The sequence below is a fragment of the Nyctereutes procyonoides genome, unplaced genomic scaffold (genome assembly GCF_905146905.1).
Source record: "Nyctereutes procyonoides isolate TBG_1078 unplaced genomic scaffold, NYPRO_anot_genome, whole genome shotgun sequence".
Taxonomy (NCBI): domain Eukaryota; kingdom Metazoa; phylum Chordata; class Mammalia; order Carnivora; family Canidae; genus Nyctereutes; species Nyctereutes procyonoides.
The window spans coordinates 50823645-50841129 of NW_026575131.1; the positions used below are offsets into that span (position 1 = coordinate 50823645).

Genomic DNA, 17485 nt, shown 5'->3' on the forward strand with positions numbered 1-17485 from the left:
AGGAAAGCCTCCATCCGCACCTCCACGATCCCCTTCCAGTCCCCCGGCTGCGCGGGGCCAGGAGCAAAGGCCCCCTTTGGCTAGACTTTAGTGACACCCAGCGGCCGCACGGGGAGACGCCTCGGACAGGAGTCCGAGATCCGTTGACTCGGGCGGGGGCGGGTAGGGAGGAGCCGGGGTGGATCTGGGTGATTTTAGAGGGGGCGTGTGTGCGCGAATCCCGGCTCAGGAATGCGAGGGGGAGAATGGTCCGAGCTAGGGAAACACCAGCTCCCAAAGCAGGGCCACATCGCCCCCACAGCCGATCCCCCCAAGGGCGGAGCCACGTCCCTCCTCCACTTAGACCTTTCCTGGGCAGGGCTCTGTACCCCAGGACTGGGAAAGTGCTCTCATCAGACACCCCTCCCCAGCATAGGGTTAGGTCCTCTTCTCCAGGGGCACAGGGACAGGTCTTCGCGCCGAAGCCGGCCCCTGCAGTGGGTTCCGGCTGACGTCACTGCGGCGTGGCTAAGGGGACAATCCTCAGCTACAGTCTCGCCATCGGCCCCGCCCCCCGAGGCCGCCGCAAACGCGCACCGGGGGGACAGCTGGAGATGAGGGGGGCTCGAGGTTGGAACGCCAGCCCGTATACCCTCACGAGGTGCCCGCGGAGGCCCCGTGCCCAATGAGGCGGGGTCTTTGCGGGGATTCCCGGGGGCCGGAACACGTGCGCGGGACCCTTTAAGGCAAGCGGGTCTCCACAGCCGCCACCGCGGTTACTAGGGATGTAACGTCATGCGCGGGCGGGGACGTGCGCGCCAGGGCGGAAGCGGAAGGGGCGGGGCTCCGCGGGCCGAGTCTCCAGCGCTGCCGCCGCCAGAGTCAGACCCGGAGCCGGAGCGGGCTGAGCCGCCGAGGCAAGATGGTGGACTACAGCGTGTGGGACCACATTGAGGTGTCTGACGATGAGGACGAGACGCACCCCAATATCGACACAGCCAGCCTCTTCCGCTGGCGGCACCAGGTAGGGTGCGCGCGCCCGTCCCCTTCCCCCTCCCCCCCGCCCGGGACTCCGCTCCAGAGTTCTGACCCCTAGTACTGTCAGGGACCCCGCATTGACACCTGGGATTCCCAGCGCATAGTCTGGGCTTTCAATACCGCTTGGGGTTCTTCGATTCGACTCCAGACCCCAGAATTGCCAGGGCGCTGAGTCCCTACCGGAGGTCCCCAGCCTCCCCTCCGATTTCTGCGTGGAGCTCCCAGTTGACCCTTAGAGCACCTTTCTCCGAGTCTAAACTGCTAAGAGAAGCTTTGGGGGGTGTCCCCCCAGTCCTTTCTGGGACCTTCCACTTAACACGCAAAACTCTGCCTCGGAGCCTGGACTGTGATCCTATTCCGGGAGACATTTCTGATCTTGGATGTACCATCTGCCCCTCCCCAAATCCTAGGTCTTCGGTGCTTTGAATTTATTCGGAGATCTTCCTCCCTGGTTCCTGACAGGGATTCCCATTCCTTCTCCAAACAGAACAAGGAACCCTGCCCTCTCCTGAGGTTTCTGTTCTTGGCTTGAGAGTCCAACCCATACCCGGACCCCTTCCGTAGAACGTAGCTGGATGCTCCACCAGGACCTTCGGTCTCATCCAGAATGGAGTTTTGGAACCCGCTTGCCCAAACCGGACCACCAGGTCCCTTCTGATGGAGTCTCGAATTCCAGCCACTCTTTAGCGTCACCTACTGTGGACCCCGTTTCTCATTATACCAGGAAACCCTGCCCCACAGGGCTTCCGGCCCCTCCAGAGTCCCTGCCCCTCCTTGGTATTGCAGGCTCAGGCACCACCCACCCCCAACAGTTTCCTGTAGAAGCCTCTGGCAGCCTTGGAATGCCTTCTACCAACTCAAGTCCAGCACCCAAAACCATCCAACCTTCCTCCTAACCCCAGCTTGGTCTGTTGCTCTCAGACACCCACATGTGCCTGCTCTAAGGACCCTCCCAATTTGATTCCAGATTTACTGCCCCCTCTTTTTTTGTCTGTTTGCCCCCAAATCCAGATCCCAGAATCCTGTCTGCTTGTCCCATCTCTCTCCCTGCCCAGCAATGCTCACAGGACAACAGAGCAGCTCTCATAAGACTTAATATTCTAATCTCTTGCTCCCCCAAATCGGAGCTTCTACACCCACATACTTGTGCGTGTTATACTCCCACTTTGAGGGCGTATACCTCTCAGAACCTTCCAGTTAGGAATTCCTCACTCCACCCTCGCATATGGCAACTCCCAGTCATTTATCCAGAACCTCCTAGAAGGGCCCTTCCCCATCCTGTGGTGTCTTTAGTCCCCACATCTGGTCTCCAGTCCCATTTCCAACCCTTACCTTAAAGCAGCACTCTTGGGTAACATACCTACCAGGCAAGCCACTGAGAATGTAAGAAGAAAGTTCTAGCACTTTCATTTTTTGCCATGTGTAACATTTTATTATGAAATGCTTAAGACTCAACGCAGAGCTCTAAAGACTGTTCTTGGGAGTACCTACTTTTGTCACATAAAGAGGTTAATCTATACAGCTATGTGGAGAGCATTTTGGTCCTGCTGGGTGGGAAGCCAGTGCCCCCTCTCCTGCAGAGTTCTCCCCACCCTGCCTTCCTCCCTCCTGGAACAGAACCTTTTCTTATCTTGCTGAGGACCCTATGGCTGTAGTGGAGCCAGGTGGGGGTGGGGCGGGGGGGGAGGGGAGGGGAGAGAAGCATCTCTAGCCCCAGCTTCAGTGACAGGCAAGTTTGGGTTCTAATCCCAGCCCTACCACTTACTGCTTTACTTTCTTTTTCTTTTTTTTATTTTTTTTTGTTTTATTTATTTATGATAGGCACACAGTGAGAGAGAGAGAGGCAGAGACACAGGCAGAGGGAGAAGCAGGCTCCATACACCGGGAGCCTGACGTGGGACTCGATCCCGGGTCTCCAGGATCGCGCCCTGGGCCAAAGGCAGGCGCTAAACCGCTGCGCCACCCAGGGATCCCCCACTTACTGCTTTACTTTTCCTGCCCCTGGAGACCATGCGAAGAATGAAATGAGATTAGGCCTGACAAGAACTTGGCTCCCGGCCTGGGAGGGAGTAAGCATATAGGAGGGGGAGGCAAGATTAGGAAAAAGGTAGCCTGCTGCACTTCTGAGCACAGGCCTGCACAACTGGGTTCCAGTCCTGGCTCCTGAATCACTGACTTACTGCATGACCTCCAGCAAGTTGTTTGATCTCTTTGTGCCTCGGTTTCCCTAGTTGGGAATATTAAGGGTATCCACCCGATAGGGTTGTTATAAGAGGTTACTCTATTGAGTACGTGTGATGTCCTTAAGGATAGCACGTGGCACGTGATAAGCTCTCTGTAAACTTTAGCAGTTATGGTCATTGTTATTGTTTAGGTAATCCGTGCTCCGGGAAAGAAAGATTCCAGAAGTGCCAGAAAGAGACAAGGGAGTGTCCCAGCCCCACCTCCCTAGTCCGGATACAGCTACTGTTAAACTAGTTTCTTGGGACTCCTTTCCTCAAACTATGGCGCTGTGATTCTGTGAGCGTCGGGTTCTTTGTAAGGCTGGAAGGTGGTGACACCTGCAGGTCCCAGCTCCCTGCTGTGGCCCCTGTCACACCCAGGCTGCCACAGCCCCTCCCAGAGGTGGAAAGCCCGTGCTGGGCAGGCTGCCGCCCCCACCAGCTCCAGGAGGCCTTTATTTAGCTCCAGTCTCCCTGGCGGCCACTCAGAGGACATTGAGAAGAGCTCGGTGGCTGCCCAGCAGAAGCCAGCAGGGTGGTAGGCTCCTGCTGCCACCCGAGGCCAGCTAGAATGCCAACCCCAGAGAGCCCTGCAGCAGGAAGCCCCCAGGGCACCCCAGGCCCCAGGGGGAAAATGGCAGAGCCCCAGGCCTCTCTCTTACTCCTCCAGGAGGCAAGGGCCCTTTCGACCTTGACCCAGCTGGGGAAAGTGAGACTCGACTGTCAGCAGTCCTGTGGGCCTAAGTTAGAGAAGGCTCAAGGCTTCCCCATTCTCACCTACTGCGTGCCTGACTCTGCTCCAACTTGGAGATATGGCTTCAAAGAAGGCCCAGAAGTGAGTTAGTGAACCACTCTGGGGCCAGTGGCCAGGATGGTGACGCTAACAGCAGAACGTGTTCATTACGTAGGGCTGCGCACAGTTTCCTGGGAGTAACTCCTTTGATACCGCGTTTTTCCCAAAGAGGAACTAACTACAAGGCTAGAAGTGTTTAAGTGTCTTAGCCAAGGTCACCTCACCAGTACGCGGTGGAGCTGGGTGATGTGACAGTGCGGTAACAACCACTCCCAGGTATTGAGCATGTGCTCTGGGTTGGAAATTGATCGAAACACTCGAAGTATGCTTTCTTGTTTGAGCCCCAGAATGGTCCAGAGAGAGAGGGAGATTGTCCCCTTGGATAGTAATGGCAGTCGCCACCACGGGAATGGTGCTTGCCGATCATCCAGCATGGCTCTGGACTGTCTACTTTGACTTAAATCTCCTTTGCTTCTCCTAGTGCCACTCGGTGAGGTCGGTACTGTTGTCTGCCTTTGACAGATGAGGAAACGGAGGTCCCTAGGGGTCAGGGGATTGACCCAAGGACACCCAGCCTTTACTCAGTAGCCACAGCTTATGACTCCACATCTGGGGCCCTGAGGCTGTTCTCCAGTGTCTTATCATGCTGTCTGATGATCTTGAAGGGGGCTTTGAGGCACAGTGATGGGGAATGGGGGGCCCTTGGGGAACGCTCTGTAGAAGCTGAGACCTGGGGCCAAAGGACATGGAGTGAGAGGAAGAGAGTTCCAGGTAGAAGGAGCAGCCTTTGCAGAGTCAAGAGTCAAGAGCAAGCTGGTGCATTTGGGATCTGCCTGCAACCCAGAATTGGGAAAGGAGAGTGGGACCCTGGCCCCCTGGGGCCTGGGTGCCGCTTGGGCAGCTTGGAGTAAGGCTTTGGGATCCCATCTGAGCGCAGACGCTCCAGGTTGGGGTGGCAAGAAGGGCTGCAGACAGATGTGCATATTTCCAAAACTGGCAGTCTAGCTTGGAACAGCTGCGGAAGGTGGTGGCACCTCTCAGGGCTCAGTCAGGGGCTCTGGATTGAGCAGGCACTGCTGAGAGCTGGGGGAGATGATGGAGCAAAGCAGGGGTGGAGGACAGACAGGGCCATGCCATGTGGTAGAGAGTCCAGTGGGGATCTGAGCGAGAGGGGGAACGAGGGCACCATCTGAACTTGGGGTGCAGCAGCAGAGGAGGTCTGGGGAGCAACAGCTGGGGTAGCGGGGACAGGAGGCCAGTGGGCACCGAGCTAAGGTTCAGGGTGGGTGTGCTGGCCCAGAGACATAGCTGATGGGGCCTTGGGCAGCCATCCAGGAGTAGTACTCTGGGTGGACCAAATTGGAGAGACTTCTAGAAGCAAAAGCCGTCAGGACTGGGTAGGAAAGAGGGAGGAAAGGACAGGACCAGTGAACAGGCCTCAGTGGGGGGCATCGGAGGTTGTCGGGCAAGGGAGGGCACCTGAGGGCGGCTCCAGGGAGGATGGGTGGCCTAAGACCCCCATCCAGTATTTCCTTACTTTATTCATCCAACAAGTGTCTCCTGAGCCTTGACTGTGCACTTGTGTGTGAGACACGAGTGAGCAGATCCCCCATCTCTAGGGACCCCACTCCTCAGAGAGGGATAGTGTTGCGAACATAGTAAATAATTGTCACCAGATTGTCACCAGACGCTAGTAGGTAATGAGTGCTGAGGAGGAAGGTGAAACAGGACACAAGTAAGGGGAGATTGCTGTCTTCATTCAGCAGGGTGGTCAGGGAAGGGCCTCATCTGTAAAGTGACGTTTGAGCCAAGATGGCAAGGACGTGAGGGAGTAAGCTGGTTTGGGGGCCAGTGCGGGGAGTCTGGAGAGAGAACTTTCCAGGCTGGGGGAACAGCCAGTACAAAGGCCCTGATGTTAGAAGTGGGTTCAAGAAAAGACAAAGCAGCTACTGTGACTTGGAGGGAGGGGGCAGATTGTGCAGGGCCTTGTAGGTCATAGATAGGACTTGGTTACAAAGTAAGGTGTGTGCAGGTATCCTGGTGGGATGGAAGCTGCCCCCCCAGGGGGGGCACAGAGGGTGGTGCACACATTCCCTGAGGCCATCCCAGGTGCACCAGGGTGGGAGCCCCGGGTGGGGCAGGGCCGAGGTCAAGGGACCAGCCCTTCCCCGGAGTGCAGGGCTTGTGTCTGCCCACAGGCCCGGGTGGAGCGCATGGAGCAGTTCCAAAAGGAGAAGGAGGAGCTGGACAGGGGCTGCCGTGAGTGCAGGCGCAAGGTGGCTGAGTGCCAGCGGAAGCTGAAGGAACTGGAGGTGGCCGAGGGCGAGGGCAGCAAGGTGGAGCTGGAACGGCTGCAGGCTGAGGCTCAACAGCTGCGCAAGGAGGAGCGGAGCTGGGAGCAAAAGCTGGAGGAGATGCGCAAGAAGGAGAAGAGCATGCCCTGGAATGTGGACACGCTCAGCAAGGACGGTTTCAGCAAGGTGGGAGGGGGCCAGCAGGGTTCCCCCCATGCAGGGGCTGGTGGGGTAGGTGGGGGTAAGGCCTGGGCAGCTCAAGGGAGGGACGATCTGGCATAGAGAGGGTGGAGGGACAGGTGTGGGGCCAGGTGGATGAAGCACCCCACTGGTACCCCCCTCTGATCTGCCCGAAGGCCCTAGTTCGAGGCCACACCTGCCACACCCACGCTCCCGCCACACTGATGCTCATGGCGCCGTCACCACCTCCGCCGTGGAAGGGATGGGCGCTGCGGCCTCGGCCCACCCGGCCGTGCTGGAGGCGCTCGCCCCAGCCCACTCCCCCTCTCGCCCCATCACAGAGCATGGTCAATACCAAACCAGAGCAGGCGGAGGAGGAGTCGGAGGAGGTGAGGGAGCAGAAACACAAAACCTTTGTGGAGAAGTACGAGAAACAGATCAAGCACTTTGGTGAGTTGGGCCGTTGGAGGGGGCCAGCAGGCTGGGGTTGCACAGGACAGGGGCTGGTCCTCTGCCTCTGGGGCCCCTCAGCACCTTGCCAACACCTTCTCGTAGGCATGCTCCGCCGCTGGGATGACAGCCAGAAGTACCTATCAGACAATGTCCACCTGGTGTGCGAGGAGACAGCCAACTACCTGGTCATCTGGTGCATTGACCTAGAGGTGGAGGAGGTGAGTGGAGTCTACCCCGGGACTAGGGGGAAGCCCTGCCCTGAAGCCACCACTTGGTGACATCCTACCTCTTCTCCCTTGGCAGAAATGTGCACTCATGGAGCAAGTGGCCCACCAGACCATTGTCATGCAGTTCATCCTGGAGCTGGCTAAGAGCCTGAAGGTGGATCCCCGTGCCTGCTTCCGGCAGTTCTTCACTAAGATCAAGGTAGTGTCCCCGAGGAGCCAGGGTGGGGTGGGGTGTGGGCCTCTTCAAGGCACCAGCCTCCATCTACAGGGGGGATATTCACAGGTCCATTCAGACTTGGGGCCGTGGGATCAGAATCTGTTCAATCAGGGGAGGCCGGAGACATGGAGGGGCCAGTAGTTAGCCCCCGTTTTGAAAGACAGGGTGTGTGGACAGTCCCGACGTGGGGTGAGGGACAGAGTCAAGGATGCCTTAGGGTTCCCTCACCTGAGCACCTGGAAGCACAGAGCTACCCATGATGAGGCCTGGGAGGCTGAGGGCAGGGCAGCCTGCGGGGAGCGATCAGAGCTTGGGTGAGGACATAGGTGAGGTGAGCATCACAGGTCTGTGACTCGAGGCAGGCACGTGGTCATTAGCACGTCAGCAGTAAAACCAGCCTTCGGGGGCAGGCCCATGGGAGAGATGGACCGAGCCTCTGAAGAGATCTGGGCCCTCCAACCCTGCAGACAGCTGACCGTCAGTACATGGAGGGCTTCAACGATGAACTCGAGGCCTTCAAGGAGCGCGTGCGGGGCCGCGCCAAGCTGCGCATCGAGAAGGCCATGAAGGAGTACGAGGAAGAGGAGCGCAAGAAGCGGCTAGGTCCTGGTGGCCTGGACCCTGTTGAAGTCTATGAGTCTCTACCTGAGGTGTGGCTCCCCGGCCCTGGGTGGGCAGCAGGTGGGACCCCCAGGAAATGAGGCCCTGACCCCGGCCCATCTGTACCCGCAGGAACTCCAGAAATGCTTTGACGTGAAGGATGTGCAGATGCTCCAAGATGCCATCAGCAAGATGGACCCCACTGTGAGTAACCACTCCCCAGGCCCACCCACCAGCCCAGCTGAGCGTCGGGGGCAAATGATATGTCCCCTGCCCCCCTCCAGCCCTGCTCCCCACATCGCTGGTAGAAGTGTCCCTTGTGGGCTTCACGGAGCAATAAGGGAGGTCATGTCAACCGTGTGGCCAGCACATGAGCCAGCCTATGGAGCATCTACTGTGTGATTACATCCAGCAGTGAACTTGGAACTTTGAGCATATCCCCTGCCACTGTCACTGCCCCTGTGGGCCATTTATGAGCATAATGGGCACACCAGGTTGATCCTACCTTTGTCCAAGGAAGGAGTGCTCCTCCCCAGCCTTGGTTACCCAGTTTTCTCTGGATACTAACTTGGAAAATCCGGGAGTGAGGGGGTGCTGAGTACATGGTAAATGTCAGCTGTTGTTTGTATGTGTGCATGTATTTTAAAGTAAGCCTCTACCCAGTGTGGGCCTTGAACTCATGACCCCGAGATCAAAAGTCACATGCTCTACTGATTGAGCCAGCCACGTGGCCCTAGCTGTTGTGACTAGGAACAGCAAGGGTGCTGGTAGATGGGACTTTGTGTCTTTATAGACCTTGGTTCGCCCCCATTCCTGCTGTTTGGCTCACTGGTCGGCCACACTAGTTTCCTCATCTGTGAAACAAGTCTAGTCACAAGACCAAGACCTGGCCTTGGATTTCTAGAAGCTTCCATGAGAATGGATATCTAGACCTAGAGTCTTCACACTATGGTTCATAAGCTCACTCCTGTGTTTATCAGTTTTATTGGCATGCAGCTTTTATTCTGGGTGTACACTATTTAAATTTGAGTTCAAGTTAAGTAAAATGTGAAGTTCTGTTCATCACTTGAACTAACCACGTTTGAAGTGCTTGGCAGCCACGCATGGCTGGTGGCTACCATGTTAGACACTGCAGATTACAGACAATTCCCATGATTGCAGAGTCCTTTGGACAGCTCTGATCTAGAATGAGTAGTAAGCAAGGCTAAGGATGTGGTTTAAGGATGCGCCACCAGGGGTGGCAGTCCTGGCCTCACTCGCCACCCTTCTCCCCACAGGATGCGAAGTACCACATGCAGCGCTGCATCGACTCCGGCCTCTGGGTCCCCAACTCCAAGTCCAGCGAGGCCAAGGATGGGGAGGAGGCGGGCCCTGGGGACCCCTTGCTGGAAGCTGGCCCCAAGGCAGGCGACAAGAAGGATGTCAGCGCCTGACTCGCCCCAGCTGCTGCCCTCCTGCCTGCAGGCCCCTGTGTGCCCCTTTTCAGAATACAAAAATAGATGCCATCTCCCCAGCTCCTGGCTTCTTCCAGTTTCACTGCTCCCGCCCAGCCTGGGGCCAGGAGAGGGCCTATCCCCACCCCCACTGCCCCCACCTCCAGTGCTCATTCAAGTCTGCTTTGAGTCAAGGGGCTTCACTGCCTGCAGGCTGCTACTTCCTTCTCCCTCCCCCCAATCAGCATTATGCCAAAGGCCTGGGGGTTCAGGGAGGGGCGGAGGTCACTAGGCTGGTTCATGGGGTGGGGTGGGGAGGGTCCCCAGCCCAGAGGCCTGCTCTGATCACTCTGGGCTCTGTTCTCACTGTTCATCTGCTGTGAGTCTTCTATATGGTAAACAGCAATGATTTTCCAATAAAGGATTTCAGATGCTCAGGGGGGCGTCTCAAGGGCTGTTGACACAGCTCTTCTCTTGGAATGGGAGGGAAACCCAGTGAGTGTTGAGAGGTCTGACCTGTGATGCCTCAGGCTTTATCCTCCAGCTGTCTGGGCAGCTCCCTCTATTCTGATTCCAGGTTCTTGAACATGCTATTCCACTGCCTAGAACATTCGTCCCTGGGATTCCTTTACATCAGAGTTCTTGTTTTCCCCAATCCGCTACTCTTTGGCTGGCCCCCCAAGCCCCCTGCCATCACCCATTCAGGAGGATCCCCTATCTCTGGTCACTGCCCTTTGCGTCCATGGCCTCCACCCTGGTCCAGATCCGCACACCTCTGGCCTGCAGCCTGCCCCAGCTTCTTGTCTCCCACCCCCCTTCCACATCAGACCTCAACAGGCAGTGGCCAGAGGGTAGCCATAAACATGTGAGTCAAGGCACATCATCCCCCCCTCCAACAGCAGAAGCCCAAAGTCCTCTGCAGCTCATAAAGGCCTGCACCATCTGCCCAGTCTTCTCTGCCCTGATCTCACATCCACCTGTCTGCCTTCCCTCCTTGCGGGTTCTGGAGCACTTTAAATTTCTCTTTATCAGTGTGACCTTGGGCAACTGACTGTCTCTGTGCCCCCCCCCCCACCCCGCACAGTGAGTAATGTTAGTGCCTTTCTCCTGGGGTAGTGCTAAAATGAGATCATGCCACAGACAAGCAGGGCGCCTGGCACGTAGATTCTCAAAATGTGGGCCTTGGTGTATACCTGTTCCTCTACCCAAACACCCTTCCCTGCAGCCCTTGGGGGCTCCTTTAAGTAACAAAATATTTGGGGCAAAAGGGCCTAAAGAATAAGATGCACAAGGACATGGGTTGAAGATGAAGCAGTGAAGCCCTCTGCCCAAAATCCCAGGAGACCCCACCCCAGGCAGCTGCTTGTCACTCAGACTAGAGCTCAGTGCCTCCTCTTCCCCCAGTGCCCTCCTGGACCCACCTGAATTGCCCCGAACACCCAGCCAAGGCAGCTTGCCTCACCTGATGTGTGCCAAGCTTTGCCACCCTGCGTAGTCCTCTCCCTTGTGCTGTGAGCACCAGCAGGGCACAGTCTTTGGTCCTGCAGTATTCAACAGTGCCCTCAGGGGATCTTTGCATTCCGTGGTGAGGGCTCTGAACATCTAAAGCAAAGCACCCCTAGATGCTGTTGTGTCCAAACTGATTGCCACCAGGGGGCAATGGTGAGCTGCAAACCCTGGTGGCATCACCTCAAGCTTTTATGTGATGGGAATGGCAGGCAGGGATCTGATCTGGAGGGCTTGGGGAGGAGGAAGGCATCCTTAGTCCTGGATAAACCTCACCCATCCAGGATCCATCCAGGATTGGCAACTCATTATTTACTGTGAAAACTTTCAAAGATAGAATCCCTATTCCTGGTTTTTCCTTTTGCCTCAGGCTCCAATGTAACGACACTGTTACTGATTCTTAAAATTTCAATATTTTGTTCATGTTTTTTTTTCCCACATTAATTGTGCTTTTTAAAAAATATTGCATTAAAGTATTTATCTTGGTTACTGAGCTTTTTTGGCGCCCTTTTTGCTTTCATGCCTCACTTCTCTTACCCTAGTGTCGGTTGTCCTAAGGATTTAAAACATCAGATACTAGCAGGAGTAGCTCTGACTCTGCTCATCCTCCACTCAAGTGGTTCCCTGCCCCCAGTCATGGGAATCCATGGGAACCCACTGTCCACGGTTTCTCGTGACTCCTTCCAAGGTTTTTTTTTTTTTTTTTGTAAAATTGAGTGTGTTCTTATTGCCTCTCTTCTTTGCCTAAAACTTAGCTCGTTTTAGAGTCTGAAATGCATCTTGCTTTTTTTCTGCTGAGCCATTAGGACCTGCAGACCTTCCTTTATCATTCCATCAGCACTCATTCTTTCTATCCTGTGTGGAAAGCTCCTTGGGGTGCCTATCTCAGCATTGGTTTCATTGGGGGGGGGGTTCCAGTTTCTGTTTCTTCAAGCCAGAAAAAGCCCTGTGCACCGCTTCCCAAGAGCGCAGGCATCCTACCTGTAGGAAAAATTCCCAGAGACAGGATTGCTGGGTCTTAAGTTTGAGAAACAGAATTCAACTCAAAAGGGTTTAGCTGAGCAAATTGTAATGAAAGGATTGATGTCATCAATTGAGTGGGGTTGGAGAACCAACGAATGTGTGTTGAGTGTATCCATCTTCTACAGCTGTTATAACAAATAACCACAAACTTAGTGCCTTCCACACCAATTTATCGTCTTACACTTCTGCAGCTCAGCAGCCTGACAAGAGTCTCACTGGGTTAAAATCGGGACATTGGCAGAGCTGCAATCTGGAAGCTCTGGGTGGGATCCATTTCTTTGCCATGACCAGCTTCTACAGCCTGCTCACATTCCTTGGCTCATGGCTGTTCTATCTTCAAAAATGGCAAAGGTAAGTCAGTCCTTCATATCACATCGCTCTGATTTCTTTTTCTGCCCCCCTTCTACTTTTTTTTTAATTAAGATTTTTTGTTTTGTTTTTAAGAGAGAGTGGGAAAAGGGCCAGAAGGAGAGGGAGAGAGAATCTGAAGAAGACTCCACGTTCAGTGCAAGCCTAATATATGACTCAATCTCACAACCATGAGATCATGATCAAGATCATGATCTTGGCCAAAACCAAGAGTCGGTGCTGGCTCAACCGACTGAGCCACCCAGGCGTCCCCCCACCCAACTTCCACTTTTAAGGATCCCTAATGAATCCTATATTCACAGATTCCAGGGATTAGTTCATACATGGCCATGTGTGTGTGGGGGTGTCTGTTACTCTGCCTACCACAGGGAGGAGCCACATCCAGGGCTCAGATGCATGGGCAGGACACAGAATTAGCAGAACTCATGAGGGAGACACTCCTTGCAGAATATGTGGTCACAGAGATACAGCCACTACCCAAACTGTGGCCAGCAGGGAGGGAGTAGGGGAATAGATAATCCCTCCTGGGTCTCCCACTTCTGGTCTCTGGCCAGGCTTCCCCATCAAAAGTACCCACCTGAAGCCAGGGATGTGGAAGCTGGGCAAAGCACTTTTTCTGTGGCCACAGGAGGAAGCTTCAATACACACAGCTCCTCGGGCCGCCTGGGTGGCTCAGCGGTTGAGCATCTGCCTTCAGCTTAGGTTGTGATCCTGGACTCCCAGTATCAAGTCCCACATTGGGCTCCCTGCATGGAGCCTGCTTCTCCCTCTGCCTATGTCTCTGCCTCTCTCTGTGTGTCTCTCATGAATAAATAAATAGAATCTTTTTAAAAAATACAAAGCTGCTCATAGGCAACAAATATACTGGATGCTGGGGACAGAATCTAGAAGTTACTCCAGCCCCTGAAGCCCCTTACCTGCCCAACTTTTAACTTCTTTACCACTGACCATTTCCCAATATATCATAAAACCTGCTTATTCATATTTATCTGGTTTATGTCCACTCCCTGGAGGCAGGGATCCTGGTGTTTTGTTCATGGCTAAATCTTCACGTCCTAGAGCACAGCCACAGTAGGTGCTCTATAAGTGTGTGTTTTTAAATTGTGGTAAAATGTATGTGCCATAAAATTACCATTTTAACTGTTTTGGGGCGTGTGATTCAGTGGCTTTAAGTATAAGAAACTATTCCCGTTAAAACACTTAACCCCCCATTCATAAAATATCTGTAATTTCATGACTGGCTTATTTCGATTAGCATAAAGTTTTCAAGGTTCATCCATGGGGTGGCATGTATCAATTTCATTTATTTTAGAATTGAAAAGTATTCCTTTGTAGGATATACCATATTTTGTTTACCATTCATCCATCAATGGACACTTGAGGGCAGCCCTGGTGGCGCAGCAGTTTAGCGCCGCCTGCAGCCCAGGGTGTGATCCTGGAGACCCTGGATCGAGTCCCACGTTGGGCTCCCTGCATGGAGCCTGCTTCTCCCTCTGCCTGTTTCTGTCTCTCTCTCTCTGTTTCTATGAATAAATAAATGAAATCTTTAAAAAAAATGGACACTTGAATTGCTTCCACTTCTTCATCACTGTGAATAATACTGCTGTGAACATGGGTGTGCAAATCTCTCTGAGTCCTGCTTTCTTTTGCATGTACACTTAGATGTGGAGTTGCTGGATTGTATGGTAATCCGCATTTAACTTTCGGAACCACTGAAGCGTAAACATATTTTGAATTCAGTAATCCAATGTCAGGGGCCCAGAAGGAGAGTAAGAACTTGTCCTCAAAATCCTTTTGTGTCTTTTCAATTTGGAACCATGTGAATGAATCACTACTTAAAAGAAGTAACTCTATAAAAAGGAAGAATGACAGTATAGGAATGTTTCTTGGCACCACTTGGAAACCACATAATTGTCCATCCATGGGAGAAGAGACAGATAAATTGTAGCCTATTAATGTGCAAATGTTGCATGGATAGAGCAGTGAAGCCAAGAGAAATAGAGTGCCCCCCACAACGTGGGTGAAATTTATGAACAGAAATATAGATGGCATATCTCCATTTATTTTTTTCAAGATTTTATTTATCTAATCATGAGAGACACACACACAGAGAGAGAGAGAGAGAGAGAGAGAGAGAGAGAGAGGCAGAGACACAGGCAGAGGGAGAAGCAAGCTCCATGCAGGGAGCCCGACGGGGGACTCTATTTTGGGTCTCCAGGATCATGCCCGGGCTGAAGGTGGCGCTAAACCACTGAGCCACCCAGGCTGCCCCATATCTCCATTTAAAAAAATAAAAAGAGGCACCTAGGTGACTCAGTCAGTTAAGCATATGACTTTTTTTTTTTTAAATCTTGGGGATAAAGGTCTTGATTCAACAAAGTTATCTCACTTGGTAAGCCTATGACTCTTGATTTTGGCTCAGGTCATGATCTCAGGGTCATGAGGTCGAGCCCCACTGCATCAAGCCTCGCAGCAGGCTGAATACTGGGTGTGGAGTCTGCTTGAAATTCTTTCTCTCCTTCTCACTCTGCCCCTCCCTGCCTCTCAAAAAAAGAAAGAAAAAAGACAAATTCACCCCTATTTTCTTGTAATGACCTACATTTTTTACCTTCATGCTTACGGAGAATTTCTAATAGCATGAGAAAATGCTAATAATAGCATTACTACATAAAAAACAGAACTGTGGGGATCCCTGGGTGGCGCAGCGGTTTGGCGCCTGCCTTTGGCCCGGGGCGCGATCCTGGAGACCCGGGATCGAATCCCACGTCAGGCTCCTGGTGCATGGAGCCTGCTTCTCCCTCTGTCTGTGTCTCTGCCTCTCTCTCTCTGTATGACTATCGTAAATAAATTTAAAAAAAAAAAAATTAAAAAAAAAAAAAAAAAAAAACAGAACTGTAGGGATCCCTGGGTGGCGCAGTGGTTTGGCGCCTGCCTTTGGCCCAGGGCGCGATCCTGGAGACCCGGGATCGAATCCCATATCGGGCTCCCGGTGCATGGAGCCTGCTTCTCCCTCTGCCTGTGTCTCTGCCTCTATCTCTCTCTCTGTGACTATCATAAATAAATAAATTAAAAAAAAACAGAACTGTATGGTCAGTATAATATCAAAATTACAAAAATTAAATTATATATACTAATATATATGTATATGGAATATATATGCAAGCAAGTTACAGAGTCCAGCATATGGATAGAATTTTCATAAAGGTCAAGGACAGGCTTTCTCCCTAGGTCTTTGCCTTGGCTGTTCCCTGCCTGGTATACGTTTCCCTGGATATCACTATGGCTCCACCCCAGCTCCCTCAGGTCAGAAAAGGGGTTGCAGACCCCCATTCCCACCCAATTTCAAATTTTAACTCCCTGCTTTGCTTTGTCCGTATCATGTCATCATCAGCCACACTGCATATTTTACTTATTTATCCTTCTTCTCTGCTATCTTCTCACCTAGAATATCCATGCCACAGGGGCAGAGAATTTTTTAAAAGAAAATTTTAAATTTTGTTTGTTTGTTCGTTCGTTTGTTTGTTTATACATGAGAGACATACAGAGAGAGGCAGAGACATAGGTAGAGGGAGAAGCAGGCTCCCTGCAAGGAGCCTGATGCGGGGACTTGATCCTAGGACCCCGGGATCACAACCTGAGCCAAAGGCCAATGCTCAACCACTGAGTCACCCAGGTGACTTTAAGTCCCAGACTTTAATTTTTTTTTAAGATATATTTATTAGAAAGAGAGAAAGAATGAGTGAGAGGGGCAGAGGCAGAGGGAGAGAGAATCTCAAGCTGACTCCCACTGAGGGAGGAGCCAGACCTGGGGCTCCATCCCATGACCCTGAGATCAGGACCTAAGTCAGATGCTTAACGGACTGTGCCACCAGGTATCACAATGGCAGGAAATTTTATTTGTTCTCCTCTCTGCGATGTTCCTTGAGATCTAGAGCAGGGCCAAATCCACCACAGATGCTTGAGAGATATGTGTTGTGTAAATGGAAAGCAGCCTTATCCACTGCTTAGGTGGCAGGAGTGGATGGCACCTCTGGACAGCAGCTGCTCCTTCCCAGGTTAAGAGCAGGGAGTGAAAGCATAGATTCTCCACTGTATTTATGCTGTTTTATTTTCCTGAGTGGATTTGTTTTTCTTTTTTAATCATGTTAAAATAAACATAGTGTAGGGACACCTGGGTAGCTCAGCGGTTGAGCATCTACCTTTGGCTCAGGGCATGATCCTGGGATTGAGTCCCACATTGGGTTCCCTGTGGGGAGCCTCTGCCTGTGTCTCTGCCTCTCTCTGTGTGTCTCTCATGAATAAATTAATAAATCTTTTAAAAATAAAAAAAATAAAATAAACATAGTGTAAAACTTCCATTTTAACCACTTTTAAGTGCATAGTTCAAGGGCACTAGGGACATTCACACTGTTGTGCAACCATCTCCACCATCCATCTCCAGAATTCCTTTTTCATCCCAAATTGAAACTCTGCCCCATTAACTTCTAATTCCCCGTCCCCCTTCCCCCAGCCTCTGGCACCCATCATCTACTTTTCTTCTCCATAAATCTGACTCCTCTAGGGACCTCATATAAATTGGAATAATCTACTTTCATATATGGCTTCTTGCACTTAACATAATGTTTTAAGGTTGGTTGTGGCATGTGTCAGAGCTTCATTCCTTGTTATGATTGAATATTCCATTTTATGGCTATACTACATTTTGTTATCCATTCACCTATTGATGGACACCTGGGTTGTTCCCACCTTTTGCCTAGCTGATTTTTTTTTAAATATTTTATTTATTTATTCATGAGAGACACAGAGAGAGAGAGAGGCAGAGAGACACAGGCAGAGGGAGAAGCAGGCTCCATGCAGGGAGCCTGATGTGGGACTTGATCCCGGGTCTCCAGGATCACGCCCTGGGCTGAAGGCGGTGCTAAACCCCTGAGCCACCGGGCTGCCCTCTAGCTGACTTTTTAATGTATTTCCAACCCCTTTTTGTGTGCCTGAAATATGTGCTAGTCAAATGATTCTGCAAAAGAGAACTAGATGCAGTGGAAAGGAAAGATCACCAAAAAATATCATTAAATGAAAAATAGGGACTCTTGGGTGGCTCAGTGGTTGAGCATCTGCCTTTGGCTCCCACCGTGATCCTGGGGTCCTGGGATT

The 17485-nt window shown here is 52.3% G+C and overlaps 1 protein-coding gene across 1 annotated transcript; it reads left to right on the plus strand.

The window, feature by feature from the left end:
• Positions 1 to 821: 821 nt before the first annotated feature.
• On the plus strand, positions 822 to 11436 carry CDC37 (cell division cycle 37, HSP90 cochaperone). Its single transcript, XM_055344718.1, has 8 exons — positions 822 to 1003; positions 6231 to 6512; positions 6848 to 6956; positions 7062 to 7177; positions 7263 to 7385; positions 7871 to 8053; positions 8136 to 8207; positions 9281 to 11436. Exons 1-8 carry the CDS (start codon positions 902 to 904, stop codon positions 9434 to 9436), a joined length of 1143 nt encoding a protein of 380 aa, XP_055200693.1. The 5' UTR covers positions 822 to 901; the 3' UTR covers positions 9437 to 11436.
• The last annotated feature ends 6049 nt before the right edge of the window (positions 11437 to 17485 follow it).

Excerpts from the sequence above, each read along its gene's own strand:
- CDC37 (XM_055344718.1), top strand. The coding sequence starts at position 902 with ATGGTGGACTACAGCGTGTGGGACCACATTGAGGTGTCTGACGATGAG. Across the intron at positions 6,513-6,847 it reads GCAAGGACGGTTTCAGCAAG|AGCATGGTCAATACCAAACC; the intron begins GTGGGAGGGGGC and ends GCCCCATCACAG. Across the intron at positions 6,957-7,061 it reads GAAACAGATCAAGCACTTTG|GCATGCTCCGCCGCTGGGAT; the intron begins GTGAGTTGGGCC and ends ACCTTCTCGTAG.